The sequence below is a fragment of the Caloenas nicobarica genome, chromosome 22 (assembly GCF_036013445.1).
Source record: "Caloenas nicobarica isolate bCalNic1 chromosome 22, bCalNic1.hap1, whole genome shotgun sequence".
NCBI lineage: Eukaryota > Metazoa > Chordata > Aves > Columbiformes > Columbidae > Caloenas > Caloenas nicobarica.
Window position 1 is genome coordinate 3,352,006 of NC_088266.1, and position 14,509 is coordinate 3,366,514.

The following is a 14,509-nucleotide window of genomic DNA, read 5'->3' on the forward strand; positions in this document are numbered from 1 at the left end:
TATTTTAAACTTTCAGCCAAATTCCATGTTCTTAAGATAATGCTGTGCCAATGTAAGAGCTCTCCCTGAGGAGGCAATTAACCTTAAATATTTTCATGTTAGAACCTCTATTTTTTTTCATTTTAGGAGGTACATGCACACTCCTGCATGAATATCAAGACACCAATGGATTCCTCTGCCACAGTATTAATCATAAGCTAGCCTTATACTTGTTATCATTAGTATTAAAAATCATCATGGGAACTCTTAGGAATCATTAATTTGTGTCTTTTCCTCCCACCTTCGCTCCCGCTTTCCTGCCAACTCCACAGGCTGTGCTGGAGAAAAGAATGAATATTCGAGAAACAAGGAAAGCTCTTCTGTTACATTTGCAACCTCAGCCATTTACATTTTTTTATTATGACCATCGAATTTTTCAGATCTTTATACAGAATAAGCAACAGTATTTGTGTGAAATGCACACAGTCATAGACTCACAACACAGGAGCTTGCGTGAAGTCTGAATTAATGATGAGCAAAATATTTTGATTTCCTGAGGCAGGAATTGACAGCTCAGGTTTTCAGAGAGTGCACAACTGAAATGAGTAGCTCCCCACTATGCCTGTCAATACACTGAAAAATTATGAGCTTATTGAAATATTTTTAAGTACCGTAAAGCACAAAAAGCTTTAGATGACAGCCTGTTTCTGATTAAATATAAATTTCAAATAACATATGAATTTGATAGAATTCATGTGACTGGAGAACCAATTCCTGCTAACCTCTAAAATATGTAGCTCATGTCTTTACACTTTCACAATATCTGATAAAATGCAGGCTGCTGAAGTGCACACCTGCATACAATATCGTGTGAAGTATCCAGGCACATGTGCCAAATCTGCCTCTCGCCATCCATGGGACAGCGGGAGGATGCAATTAGAAATGTCTGTCATTTCCAGACCAGGGAAAATCAGCCTGTGTAGCGATGCCCTCAGGGAATATTCCTACGTACCCATGAAGACAGATGTAACGTTTATATCCAAACGGTGTTTGGCCTTTACTTCCAGCTTCAGTCGGGAAGGGTGGAGACGGCTTGAAGCTTGTTGTTGCCAAGAAAGCGAACATGGCCATGGCTCGATAAACGGCTCCCAGCCTGAGAACAAACAGAACATGTCACATGTACCGCACATTTGAAGGCCGCACTGGAATGCTGCTTACATACATACGTATTTAAAAATGCAACTTTAATAATGAGATCCTTTGCTTTCAATCTGCATTCAAGATGAACTTGCAAGCCTATGGATTTAATTTACTAGCTAATACAAATTTTCTCCAGCTCCTCCATTTGAACCAGTGTATACTGTAGGTAGGGTCTTGCAGAAATATCTTAATTCTGAGGAAAGCCCTAGAAGGCAATTACAGCTTCATATTGAAGTTAGCTGCAACTAAGTTCTCTGAAATAGTTTTGAAAATGAACTTCACAACTTAAATTGGCTTACTGTTCAGTATCACAAAAGACAAAGGTCTAAAAGCTATTAAAAAGCACCCTACATATTTTTAGAAACAAAAAAACTACCTTGTTATTCATAGATAATTCCCAAGATTGTTGTCACCAATTTTATAACAGAAAATTTAGTTTCTCAATTCAGAGAAAACACACAACTACTTTATCTCTTTTGTCAGTGTCTGATCTGTAATGAGGCATAACTAACTTGCTTTTTTATATCTAAAATATAAACTACGATGGTCTTCTTATATTAATCCACTATTTCACCTGAAAGCTCGCGATTGTAATAATCTCCAGAGAGGGTAAAATGAGCGTAGCCTTCAGGGTTGGCTCTCAAGTGTTGGAGAAAATTCAAACCTGAAGAAAGAAAGAAAGGAAAAAAAAAAGAGAGAGAGAATGTCATATTAATACAAAACAATCAAATTCCCTGATTTTCTCAACTGTTAAGTAAGCAATTGAAGGTTTTGTCTTGTCTTTTAAATTGAAATGGTATAAAAAGCGTATCAGAATACTCTTCAGGTAACATTTCTAGTCAGCCATGCTTTACAACATGGAGTCTCCCCAGGGTTCTTCTCAGGACAGGCTCCATTTGTTATGTGATGTATAAAGGGGAAACCAGAATCTTAACACTACAAAGACTGTAATCTTCTTAAAAACAAAACTGACAGTCATTTTGTGCAACTCACTTAGCAAACCAAAATACTCACGTGAAAAGGTTAACTCGGCAAGGGGAACGTCGCAGTCCATGCAGTCATCAATAAAGCAAATGCATATACTTTCTGCTTTTACTTCCACTCCAGAGATGAACTGAAAAGGCACAATCCCCTGGCTGTCTCGACCAGAAGAGGTCAGGGAAACTGATTTCAAAGGTTCAGCATTCTTAAATAACCAACTTGCTGCTTTTTTCAAGTCACCTTAGATAAAGCCAATCAGACAATCAATCATCTTCTACTTTCTCAATGAAATGTACTTATTTAAAAAACATACGGAAGAAAACTAATTCCCTCTCTCTTAAGAAGTACAGCAAGACACCAACAGTATCTTGAATGTGTTCTATTTAATAGCATAAATATGAGAAGATTATAAATACATTGGTATTTTCTAAGAAATGTGTTTTGAACTTTACAAACCAATGGCAACATAATATAAATCTATATTAATACTATGAATGCCTATAAGATGAGAAACATGACAGTGCTAAAGAAAAAGAATCACTTGTGTTAAAGCTTCATCTTCTTTTCATGTATTGCATGTAGAAGTAGGTAAAATACATGATCCAAAAAGGGAGAGATGAAGATACATGCTTTGAAGAAAGAGAGATGAGAATAACAAGAAATAGGTATACCATAAAAGAAGAAAAAAAAAAATAGCAACCCAAACTCCAAAACAAAAAAACACTCAAACACCCCACATGTGACATCCCAAAAGGCAAGAAGAATCTTTGGGGGTGGGTTCTACACAGCAGAACACAATAATGAGAATGTTTAAGATTACATGCCAAGACAGAGCGAAAGAAAAGAAGGAAATACTGCCTGTGCATCAGCTACCTTACAGTCCGAAACTTTTTACTTAATTGCAAGTTAGGTAAATGTGAACAAACCACAAGGCCAACTAAGAATATTTGAGGCTACCTTGGCAGATCAAAAGACCTTTACGACAATCTTCCATACTGAATCCCAGCTCCCGGAGACGAGCCAGCTGCACCTCTGTAATTGAACAGAACCCATCATAAATCCATGACAGTTTTCTACTTATTTTGATTTCTTAAGTTAAGATATATCTGTACAAAAAATGGGGTTTTGTTTAAGCTTGCAACTGTAGAAAAAGCATATGATTCAGCACTGCCTTTACAAAAAAAACCCAGATAAAAACAAACCAAACAAAAAACCCCAAACCCCAGATAATTTAAATCAATAAAGGGTTTTACATGATGAAGATATCAGTAGCTTTTGCATTTAGCATACAATCTAGCTTGACACTGTAGATATCTCCCGTAAATACAAAAAATGGCTTCACTCCAACATTAAAAACGTACCAAGAACAGGATCCAGCACACGTTTGGATACCTCTCTGCTTTCATGTGCCAAGGAGGAAGCTTCATTCACTGGTGCTGAAGTAGGTGGATTAGCAGCATTTTCAGCCAGCGATACAGCTGAGTCAGGCATAGCGGCACTTGTCTGCTGAGGAATTGACTTTGCAATTGCCAAGAATAGTTGAACATCATTGTATGACAGTCTGATATCCAGTGCTTGCAACTGAATCTAAATGAAAAATTAAAAAATAAGATTAAGTTACCCTTTTCTACATATTTTTATTGTATACTTTGGATATTAGCAAAGCTTTTCCCAAACAGATCTGTGCTAATGATCTAGTATTTCTATTTCATACAGTTTTATTCAGGGCTTTAATATTACCTCTAGAATAGGAGGAAAATCCTCACTATTGAAAGCATCCAACAGTCCTGAACCACTTGGGTAGGAAGCATTCCCAATAAGCTCCATCTGAATTTGGACTGGATCAATAATTGACAGCGCAGTCTCTTGCTCATTTCCTAACCGGCATGAAAAAACCTAAAAATTAAAAATGGTTTTAAAAAAAACTAGGAACTGAGTGAACGGGCTTGCAAGAGCCTCGAAATCAAAGACTGACTCTGTCGCAAAACATGAACTATATTTTGAGATTATAATCAAGTATTTCAATGTCTTGACACAATATAAAACCATTCTTAAAACTGCTATAGAATGAGAGCGTTTTATGAGGAACTAACAAACTTCAGAAATAATATGTGGACTATTCCTGTTGTATATATACTTATAGGAAAGTATTTTCATAACATCCTCCAATTTTAGGTATTCTACAAAGGCAAATTTATTTCTTCTTACCTCAATGCCAAACAGACTACCAGAAAAAGGACGATCTAACAACTTGGGCTTGTAAGTGAGAACAGTAGTCCCCTTCAAAATAATTGCATTGGTATCGAAACAAGACATGTCTTCAACAACCACAAATTCAGTTCCTTAACAAAACAAAACCACAAATAATTAACAGGGCAACTGGAAATACCATTAAGTTATGTTAAGCATTTGTAGTGGGTTTCTTGATTTTTCCATCCTTTAACGGACCTGTTTTTCCACTAGCACGTGGCTTTTAATCATAAAAGCTCCTAGAAAAGCACTAGAGAAGAATATAGTTACCTGTCACATTAACCTTAACTTCCAGTTGTTTTTCTGTAGACACATGCAGTGATGAACGTTTTGTAACTACTCCACATTTCACTGTTTTTGGAACTACACTTGTTTCACTGCTGTAAGTTCGCTGCCGGGAAGAAAGGTGCTTCTCCCGCTTTTTGGTATCTCCAGGAGTATATAGAAAGTCATGGACAAGTAACAGCCAGTCAAATATCAGAAACACACGAAGATTGTTCAGAACAACTGTGAAACTGGAGGAATCCTTAGTAGACCTTTGAAGAAGAGAGAAGTGTACATATGAACTTTACATCTTGCATATATTTAAAATGATGCAGAAAACGATCAGTATCTAGCAAGTAAGAACTGCATGGAACTTTACAAGGATACACTTTAAAATACTCATATATATTTTTAAACAGATTGAAATTCATGAAGTTGCTGTACACACAGAAACCCAATAAATCTTAACTGCATGAATTCTAAGCTGTAATGAAACAAGAGATGAACTGAAAATCTATGCAACAAGCAATTAACTTATAAAAGCTCCTTTAATACATTTGTATTATCGCTATTAATTTGCAAAGTCTCAAATTTTAAAACTGATCTTTTTATTATTATTATTTTACATCTGTCCAGTATCAAACCTAACGTATTGCGTGTGAAACTTAGCCCTGGCTCCACATCCCTCGGAAACATTAGACATACAATGTGTTTCCTCTCACACCCTGACAGCATTTTGCAGCACAGGAAGCTTCTTTGTCATTCAGAAAAAATGCTGGCCCTACTGAACTCTTAGCATCACATTTTGAGTATCTGGCTAGGAGGGATGAAAGCGTTTGGCTTCATGATCTGGAATACCAATTATATTTGGTCATGCTAACTGGAAAATAATCTAAGTGCTTAAATACCATGAAACAATTTTATATCCAACACATTCTGAACTATAAAATCTCTAAAGAACTGTAATTCCTTTGCCTGCATTGCTTCCAGCAGCGAAAGCCTTTAACCCTCCCTGGCTCTTCAGAATATTTCCAAAAGGCACGAGCCAGTATAACACTATCACTGAGCTCTGCTAAAGCTTCTATCTGGTGCCAAGGATGCTCTCACCAGTAAAAACCAACACATGCTTATGTGGCTAAAAATTGGAAGCACAACAGTTGGGAAGAAAATCCTGAAACTATCACTCATGAACCAGATTAGACTACACTGTGCAAAGTAACCTCCAATTTAGGCAGGTACTAGATCAACAGTTACATGAAAACTTTTTTTCCCCCCCCCTAAAATTCATGACATTTTCATTTTATACTAATCAAAATCTTGGTGTCTTTCTGAACACAAACTTATTAAGTACTTAAAACCATTATGCATTATTCCAAATCTTTACAACAAATTTCTCTCAATTGCCTAAAGTTTCTTTGTTCTGCTTTTATGAATAAACGTCTTCTAGATTTTCTGTTGGGCTAAAATAGTCCACAGAATTTTTTCTACATTACTCCTGCAACTGCTTCAGAACATATCATACTTATAAAGAAGAGTTAGAAAGCTGAGTTTGGTCAGCTGGCCTGATCAAAAATGAAAGCAACACCTCTGGTCATCTCACTTCACCCTCTTTTTTGTTAGTTAACATCCCTCAACAAAACGTCATGCTAATACAGCTAAATGTTTACATTTTAATTCATATTTCCTTTTTTCAATATTAAATTAGAACAAAACCAGAACAAAGCTATTAGAACATACCCACTGTGATGCCTTTAAGCATTCAAAGAGATTTGGATAAGGAAAAACAGAGTAAGATAAAATACAGAAGAGAACGTAGAGATCGTTTTTTGAAAGAGGTGCCATTTCTGTATTTATTTGATTCTCTCAGAAAGGCAAGTGTGACACCTACTGGAAAACAGCTTTTGCGCAACATATCTTAGAAATTCTATAATATGGTTTAATGCAAACATATGAGTGACAGGCCAGATTTATCAAGCTTTAAGCACTACTGATTTTAATAGGCCAGAACTTAATCTGATTCATTACACATTTCATTGCAACAAGGGAAAAAAAAATTCCAACCACCTTCAGTTAATTCATAACTGCATATTTCAATCTATCGAGTACCACTGACCACCTCAAAAAGTCTTCAGATTTAAATAAAATGCCAGAAAGTTTATCTACATTAATAACAGCTGTATTAAAACCAAGACAATCCTGATCAAGTATGTCATTATTAAAAACAAAGAAACAAACACATCCCAGAATTACCAACCTGAAGTGCAATTCAATCTGGATTGCTCCTGGACTACTAGTATTCTTTGATGACTGAAAGATGCAGTTGAACACATTCAGTGTGCCTGCAGCAGACTTCTGTCCAGCATAACGCGTGTCAAATGCCATCATGGAATGAGAAACCAAATTCACAGACTTTGTTCCATTTGAAGAGCTTTCAAAAAGCAACTTGGATTTCTTAAAATCAAACCTAGGAGAATAAAAAGCAAAACAATACAGTTAAGAGTCTTGTAGCTCATATATTTATAGAAGTCACTGTATGTAATAATATTTTCCACTGATACAGAACCTTCTGGATTAGAAAACAAAACAAAACCACAAACCTAAACAAACAAAAACCTATAGCAGAAACACGGGTTTTTCGATTTTTTTCCAGATTACCTTTCAACATTTTCTTAATTAGAATGCCATGTCTTGGGCAAGTTGACTGATTACTGAACTGTCATTTCAAGGACAACTTGAAAGACATAGATGGTATCTTTTGAACAGTATCATTCCCTTTCAGATCAGCTGAGACTCTCAATTTGGACTCTAATTAAGAAATTCTATTTCATTGCATTATTAAACCATAATTCCATGTATTACGTTAATCCCTTTCCTATAATCGCTCAGATGAGCATAGTATTTAGGATAAGGCAATCAATAACAAAAGAAAATCCATACCTGGCTAAAGAGCTGCATCCATCTTTTCCTTTTGGATCCATCAGTTCCAGACTCACATTAACCATGTCGATGAGGAACGACATAGAAGTATAAACTTCTCCACTCAAAACTGTCTGAAAGTGGAAAACACCAACATGCTTTTTAAGAGCATCTGTTTACCTTTCCTTCCTGAATTAAATTCTGTTACTTCTGACAAATGCAAATAGCTGTACTGTCTTTCTCCTTCAAAGAGTTTCATTAACCATTGCTGAAGTAAAAAAGTTACATTTCACAAGTGTCAACTTGAAAAATGTCTATTAATCCAGTTTCACATTACTGTTCTATAGCTTCTTTGTTCTTAAACAAAATGTCGCCGTCATCATCCCCTAGCCACACCTACAAGGGCAATGGCATTGCCGAGACAAACCTGGTTCCTTTGCTGTTTGTCTACCTCTTTTTTTTTTTTTTTTTTGGTCTACAATCCCACCTGGCAAGCTACAAAAAGTAAGATATTTAGCCTAATCAGCAAAACCCCCAGACATTTCAAGACAGAATTTCAACTGCATATAGTTCCTCTTACATGAATTCTTGGATCCTGCAGATCGTAAGGCCGCATGAACTCTTCTATAGGTTCCCCCAGGTTGTTCTCCAGCAATCCACGTATCAGTTTATATTTATTCAGATCCAGAGAGCAATGGACTGATGACAGGTTGCCATGTATCGATATGTCTGCCACTGCATGGCTTAGCTCTCTACAACACAGGAAAAACCTCGGTGTTTCAAGATGCTATAACACAACAGGCAATACTTAATACAATAAAATGCATCTAAAACACTGGTTTATACTGACAGCATAAAGGGATTCTGTTTAGATAAACTCACTTGTCCAAGTTTCTCTCCACCTGTAACTTCAGTCTGAAAGGTTCTGTTAAGAGGCTCCTCCCTGTCTGCCTCACGAAGTAGGATGGAAAGCTCAAGTCCACATTTGTGTCTTCCACAGACTTTGAATGCTCTCTCTGATACCTTTCTGCAGCAAATATGTCCATGTCCTGCAGATCAACCACAATGCAGTCTAAGAGGCAGATGTGATCCTCTGCAAGTGCACAGGAGATAACATATTAAGAAAGAAAAAAAAAAAAGAATCTGTACAAAACGAACGCAACTTACTTGAAAAAGAAATTTAGTTTCTCCTGGAAGTTATTCCAATTTTTTTTTTTATTTGCACTCATCAGTATCTATAACTACAAAATATCAAGCTCATTCACAGCTAAATGTAAACTCTTTAATTAAGAGTCCAACTGTACTCCTCATATGTCTGCAATATGCATCTCGAAACACGCACAAACACATTCTTCCAGAAACTGAACTATAATCCTTTCAGCTGCAAGAATCAACCTCAAAACTAAGAAGTCATTTCTTTTTAAATCTACTGTCTTTAGACCCAGAGCCTTACTTTTTCAGTGTCACATCAGATACAAGCACTGCATTATTTTAGAAAGAAAAAGAAGAGCTATATGGGGTTTGTACTATGTATCACATACCTGGGCTGTCGGGGTTTGGTACAGTCGGTAGCTTCGACTGTTGCTCTTGTTGCTTACTCAATGTATTCGGCACAGGCTCACTCTTCAGCCTAGAAATGTTCGTTCCTGATGATTTTTTCATGAACAATCCTTCCATTGCCACTTTTGATTCCTCAGCACTTGTCGTCTTCTTCATGCTATGTTTTGGGGTTCCCAAAGGAGATGAAAATTGAACTGAATCCTGCTAATGAAGGAAATTTTGGAATTAAGAATAGATCTTTTATTTAAATTCTAAGGAATCAATATACTAAGGTTCAAGCTGAAACAAATTCCTGTCAAAATACTAAATATTTATTTCAATGCCAGCATCTTTGACTGTAGAAAGACAGCCAAACTTTTTTCCTACAACCTTAACAGCAGATTAAAACATTTTCTTTAAAAAAATTATTTCAGCAACATTTTAAAAAAAGCTGTGAAATCTTTTCAAGAGAAATTAATTCAAAACCAGTGTTTTTTTCGACAAAACAAAACAAATAAACCAATGTAAATGAAATACAAAATAGAAGGATAAGACTGTCAAGATATCAAGCACTTCTGTAAAGATTGTTAAAGATTTAAAGCTGTTTTTCAGAACACCAGATGATGAAAACATACGCCATTATTTCTGCAAGATCATGTCAGCAACTTTTTAATAGAATATGTGAACAAACACTTCTAAACGTGAAGTTAATGTTTCATGTGCTTTAAATATTTCACTCATCATACCAAAATGTGTCCCAATTTTTTTCTGCAGAATTTTAAGGAGGAATAAATCCCTCACCTCATTGTTAAAATCCCCTCAGGTGAAAAAATTAAAGCTCATTTATACTGAGGTATAACATTGTAGACATCTCCACACCACCACATATCCAGTGGAAATCTTACGAGCTTTTCCACCTTCACTGTGCTCTTTAGCATCAAAAATGTGGAAAGGGTCTATAGTTCACTAGTAAAATAGTCACATCAACATTAGGAATTTATTCTCCCCAAACCATATGTCCAGTGGAACAGGTTTACACACTACCTGGAAACTCCAAAGCCAATTTCAGGGTTCACTTAGTCCGTCCTGCTTTTAAATTTATTAACCTCATGTTTCAGCTTTACTGAGCTTCTCATGCCCTAGCAGATAACAACCATGTCTCTTTAGTGATCTAGTTGCCCCTCACTCTGGGACTGCTCACTTTACCCAAGGCTGCAGTATGGTTATTATCACTGCCCACCTTCTTTCTGCATCCAGCTTCTATTATTCTTTGGAAAAAATTATTGCAGCCATGATCAAGGATTTCAAGATTAAAAATTTCAAGACATTGACTTTGAATTGTAAAGACAAGACTGAGAAGTACATGCAAAGAAAAATTATCACATCATCTATAAATCTATGAATTTATGCAATAAATCTAAATTAACAGCCCCTCAGACATGCATAAAAAGCACACCATAACAATTCTTACAGAATTCAGCAAAGTCTTTAGAAGAGAAATATAATTTTAAATGTATAAAGGAACTTTTAAAGTGCTAAATTCTGTAAGAAAATTTCCATTTTTTTTAATGAATGAGGAGCACCTGAGCACTAGTATGAAGATGTGAAATACCTCAAATAAAACTGGATCCTTGTATGCATTGCCTTGTAAAATCAGATCCTCAAAAATAAACATAGGACAGATAAAAAATGAAAACAAACCAAACAAAAAACCCCAACCCCCCCGATCTCACTTTAAACCCCCCAAATTCTACAGTGCTACATAACACAGTGATTTTAAGTTGAAATAAAAATTACTGTGCACGCATCCTTTAACTTCTAACATTAATTTATGAATCTATCACTTACAAACCTTTAAATACGTCAGCACGCTGAAGTACAGAAGACAGCTGAATATTAGTCCAATAGTTCCTTACAGTTAAGACACTGGTAGATATAAATTAAATGGAGGTGACAGACATACCACATCTGCTGTACCAACCTAGTCCACCTCAATTCTGCCCCCCTTTACAATGGGATTGGGGGGTTCCAGAACAACCCATTTGTTGCATAGGTTAGATATAGAAAGCCAACTAAGATAGATCTTCCTTACCCCAAATTTTGTGGCTACACCTCTCAACAGCAACGCCAACTATTCAGCCAACACAGATCTTTATTTTCTGCTACTCACGCTGTTGAAATTTTGTTTGGCTAAGAGCTCAAGCAGGTACTAAACTGAGCTGGCTGAAAGCCCGTTGTGCTCCCACATGCAGGTGTGCACCCAGCTGGGTCCTGCTCATAACAAGGCCAGTTCCAGCAAGTTCCACACAACAGTCTCCCCCTGCCCTGTCTCAGAAAGGGGTGTAGGCACAGAAGGGAGCAGCTAGCTACAATCAGCCCCAGGCCAGACTAGTAGTACAAAGAGTATATCTCAAGTAAAATGTAAGAATCATTTACCATTTTGACACAAAAATAAAATGCACAAGAAATAGAAAAACCACAAGCTGTTAAATTAGGAAGTAATGTTCTTACCTTGTTCTTTAGTGAAAAAGTACCCGGCATACCCGCAAACAGAAATTTGTTCTTGACTTTCAGTTTTCCAAGATTAGCTACAATAAGACTATTAGACTTGGAGCTTTCAGGTATAAGTAGAACAGGAGCGCCAGCCTCAATATCAAGAAGAACTCGGGAAGCTCGCTGTGCTTTATCTCTTACCTGGAAAGAGCAAAAATTCATTAAAAGACATTTTTTTAAAATACCGGAAGTAGGTGATTATTTCACACTGATTAGTACTGATTTCAGGAACGCTACTCTTTGATTTATAAAATTAGAATGTGGTGAAATTTTATGACAAAAAAAAAAGAACTCCAGCTCTTGTTTTAGGCAGATTATAAAGACAGTTCAAAAAGGATCATGAGGCAAACAGCACACACCTGTGCAACAGGTGCAGCGATCAGGAGTGAAGCACATGGTCACCACTGAACTGAGAGGCATAACAGACACTGCTCAGGTCACCATTGAAAGAAAAGATTACTTAAATTATTTATGAGAGGAAAAAAAAAATCGTTCAGAACAGATGTTTCAAAATCAGATTCAAACTTCCTACCTGATGCAAAATGAAGCATTTTAATATATGGAAGTATTAACTGTCTTTGTTCCAATTATGAAAAGCGACTTTTTAAAGAAGACTATTACTATTAACCATATTAATCACTCCCACATTAGGTTTTTTACAAAGTAGGTGATGACCGTCATGATTATTTATATACTCTATTGTGCAGGAGTTCAATAACTGATTTTCTCAGTCTAACAGCCGTCATACTTAATCAAAGACATATGAGCAAAACAGAAGGACTTCTCGCTTGGCTCTCCTTATTCAGGTTTTATAACTACCTAAAGAACAGTGGAGAAAAAGGCAAGATAAAATCTTGAGCCTTTTTTGTCTGGCATTACAAAGACAAGTAACCACCTGTATCAGTGCATATGGCAGGATCCAGGTGCCAAAGTTTTAAGTAATGTGCAAATTGCAGGATGAGCATGAGCAATCTCTGCTAATATCAGAACTCTGATGCATTAACATAAATCTTATACTGCACTTCCACAAGTAGGGTAGGAAAGAACAGAAAAAAACCGAGACATACTGTTTGTCCTTCAATTGCTGCTCTTTGCCGCCCCAAGACATCCTGAAGCTGAGTGAAATGTTGGATGAAAGACACAACCTCTGCCTGGAAACGCTGAGTATGCACATACTGAACAGACGCCATTCGTAGCGTGACACAAATATCACACTCTCTCTGTAGCAATGGATCTGGCCTCCCATATCTATGATAAAGGTTGAAAGTAAAATTTAGCTATCTTAGCTATGTTTTACAAATAGTGCCATTCATTGTTTTGCATTCAAAATAATGGATTATTTAACTGATGTTCACAGTATGTAATTAAAACTATTTCAATTATAGATATAAAAACTGGTTTTATACTAATTATGTTATTTATTTTATACTAATTATTTCTAAAGTATGTACATTTAAGTGCTAAAAATCTCAAGTTTAAGACTGAAAAGGTTCGAAGTCTCATTTAAGTCACAAGCCAAAAGCGGAATTATGCAGACCTGACAATTGTGGGTGGTTTTATTCAGTTTGTTTAGTTTTTGGTTTGCTGTTTTGGAGAGTGGGGTGTTAATGCTGTTAATACAAAGTAACGAGAAGTTTAAATCCGTACTTATAGACTTGGAAAATGAGTGCCTCTTCACCGCTTGTAGTGAAACGTTCTCTGTAAAATTCTCCATGAGCTGTAAGATCACTTAAGGACAGACTTCCGATACTTCCTTGCAGGGCTAAATCTCCCTCTGCAAAACAAGACACACAATTAGTATCCTCAAACACAGATAAGTTACTAAAACCCAAAATTTTCTATCAGTGCGATAAACCCGCTGCAAGTAACGAAAAATATCAAATTCAATTAAACATTAAACCTGATGTTCAAAGAAAATCACATCTTTCTGCCACAAAGATTCTATTAACCCAAACATAACTCTATGTTTTACATACACAGTGTGATCACACCACTTTGATTTGTGAAAGCTTAGGCAGAACTCCTCTATAAAACAGTACTACACACTATTGTTCTGCTCTGTGAAAGTAAAGGATGACATTCCCAGCTAATCTCAGCAAAAATGATCAAGGGTTTCACAACTGGAAAGGATGCAAGGATTTAAAATCAAGCCTGAAAAGGCAGAGGAAGAAGCAGCAGGAAGAGAATGTGCATCTTCCCCAGGAAACAAATGCACAAAAACCCCACTGAGCACCAAAATAAAAGCATTTCAAATCACAACTCCAGTGCACACCTCCTTTTACTTTAAACTGCATACAACCTTAGCCCAGCAATCTACTCACCAGTCACCTCCAAGTGAGCTGCAAGCTTTGACACGCTGGCTTTAGCAAGCTCACTAGTTGTCTTATTCAGTACTAACGATAAGGAATGGACCTGGCCAAACAAAAAGGAACAGGTTGGTATTAAACAATATGATTTCGTAGCTGGAATGTCTTGTTAGGTTTTTTCAAGACAATTGCTCTGTAACACATAAATGGCAAACAAGAATTATCTGAATGGGAGCCACTGGAGGAAAGCAATGTTTTTACTTCCCTGTTTGCACATTAATGGGTCTCCCAATCAACTGAGAATGATAAGTTCTCCTTATCACCATCAACAAATCCTAGAGCTGTTATCTTCATCCTTTTCTCTTTCAAGATTTATCATTTTTAAGTTAGACTGCAGGACTTCTGGGTAAACACCATATGTATACACATATTTTTAAAAATACATGTTTATACATATAAATGTATAGAAATATATGTACAGAAATACATTTATATATATTTACAAACATAAAGAATTTTTT

At 36.2% G+C, this 14,509-nt stretch overlaps 1 protein-coding gene across 3 annotated transcripts in view; it reads right to left on the bottom strand.

Annotated features, from left to right (window-relative positions):
- Positions 1–14,509, bottom strand: part of VPS13D (vacuolar protein sorting 13 homolog D) — an 88,186-nt gene that overhangs the window by 54,888 nt on the left and 18,789 nt on the right. For 2 of the 3 annotated variants that reach the window (XM_065649873.1, XM_065649871.1), the window contains exons 22-38: positions 14,004–14,094; positions 13,330–13,456; positions 12,750–12,930; positions 11,641–11,823; positions 9,132–9,354; positions 8,473–8,683; positions 8,171–8,342; positions 7,612–7,724; positions 6,929–7,138; positions 4,681–4,946; positions 4,369–4,502; positions 3,901–4,056; positions 3,522–3,747; positions 3,118–3,192; positions 2,194–2,400; positions 1,754–1,843; positions 992–1,132 (exon numbers count right to left, since the gene is read on the bottom strand). In XM_065649873.1, the coding sequence (XP_065505945.1) occupies positions 992–1,132; positions 1,754–1,843; positions 2,194–2,400; positions 3,118–3,192; positions 3,522–3,747; positions 3,901–4,056; positions 4,369–4,502; positions 4,681–4,946; positions 6,929–7,138; positions 7,612–7,724; positions 8,171–8,342; positions 8,473–8,683; positions 9,132–9,354; positions 11,641–11,823; positions 12,750–12,930; positions 13,330–13,456; positions 14,004–14,094 (2,806 nt within the window). The remainder of the gene's footprint in view (positions 1–991; positions 1,133–1,753; positions 1,844–2,193; positions 2,401–3,117; positions 3,193–3,521; positions 3,748–3,900; positions 4,057–4,368; positions 4,503–4,680; positions 4,947–6,928; positions 7,139–7,611; positions 7,725–8,170; positions 8,343–8,472; positions 8,684–9,131; positions 9,355–11,640; positions 11,824–12,749; positions 12,931–13,329; positions 13,457–14,003; positions 14,095–14,509) is intronic. The other variant, XM_065649872.1, reaches the window with a different exon arrangement.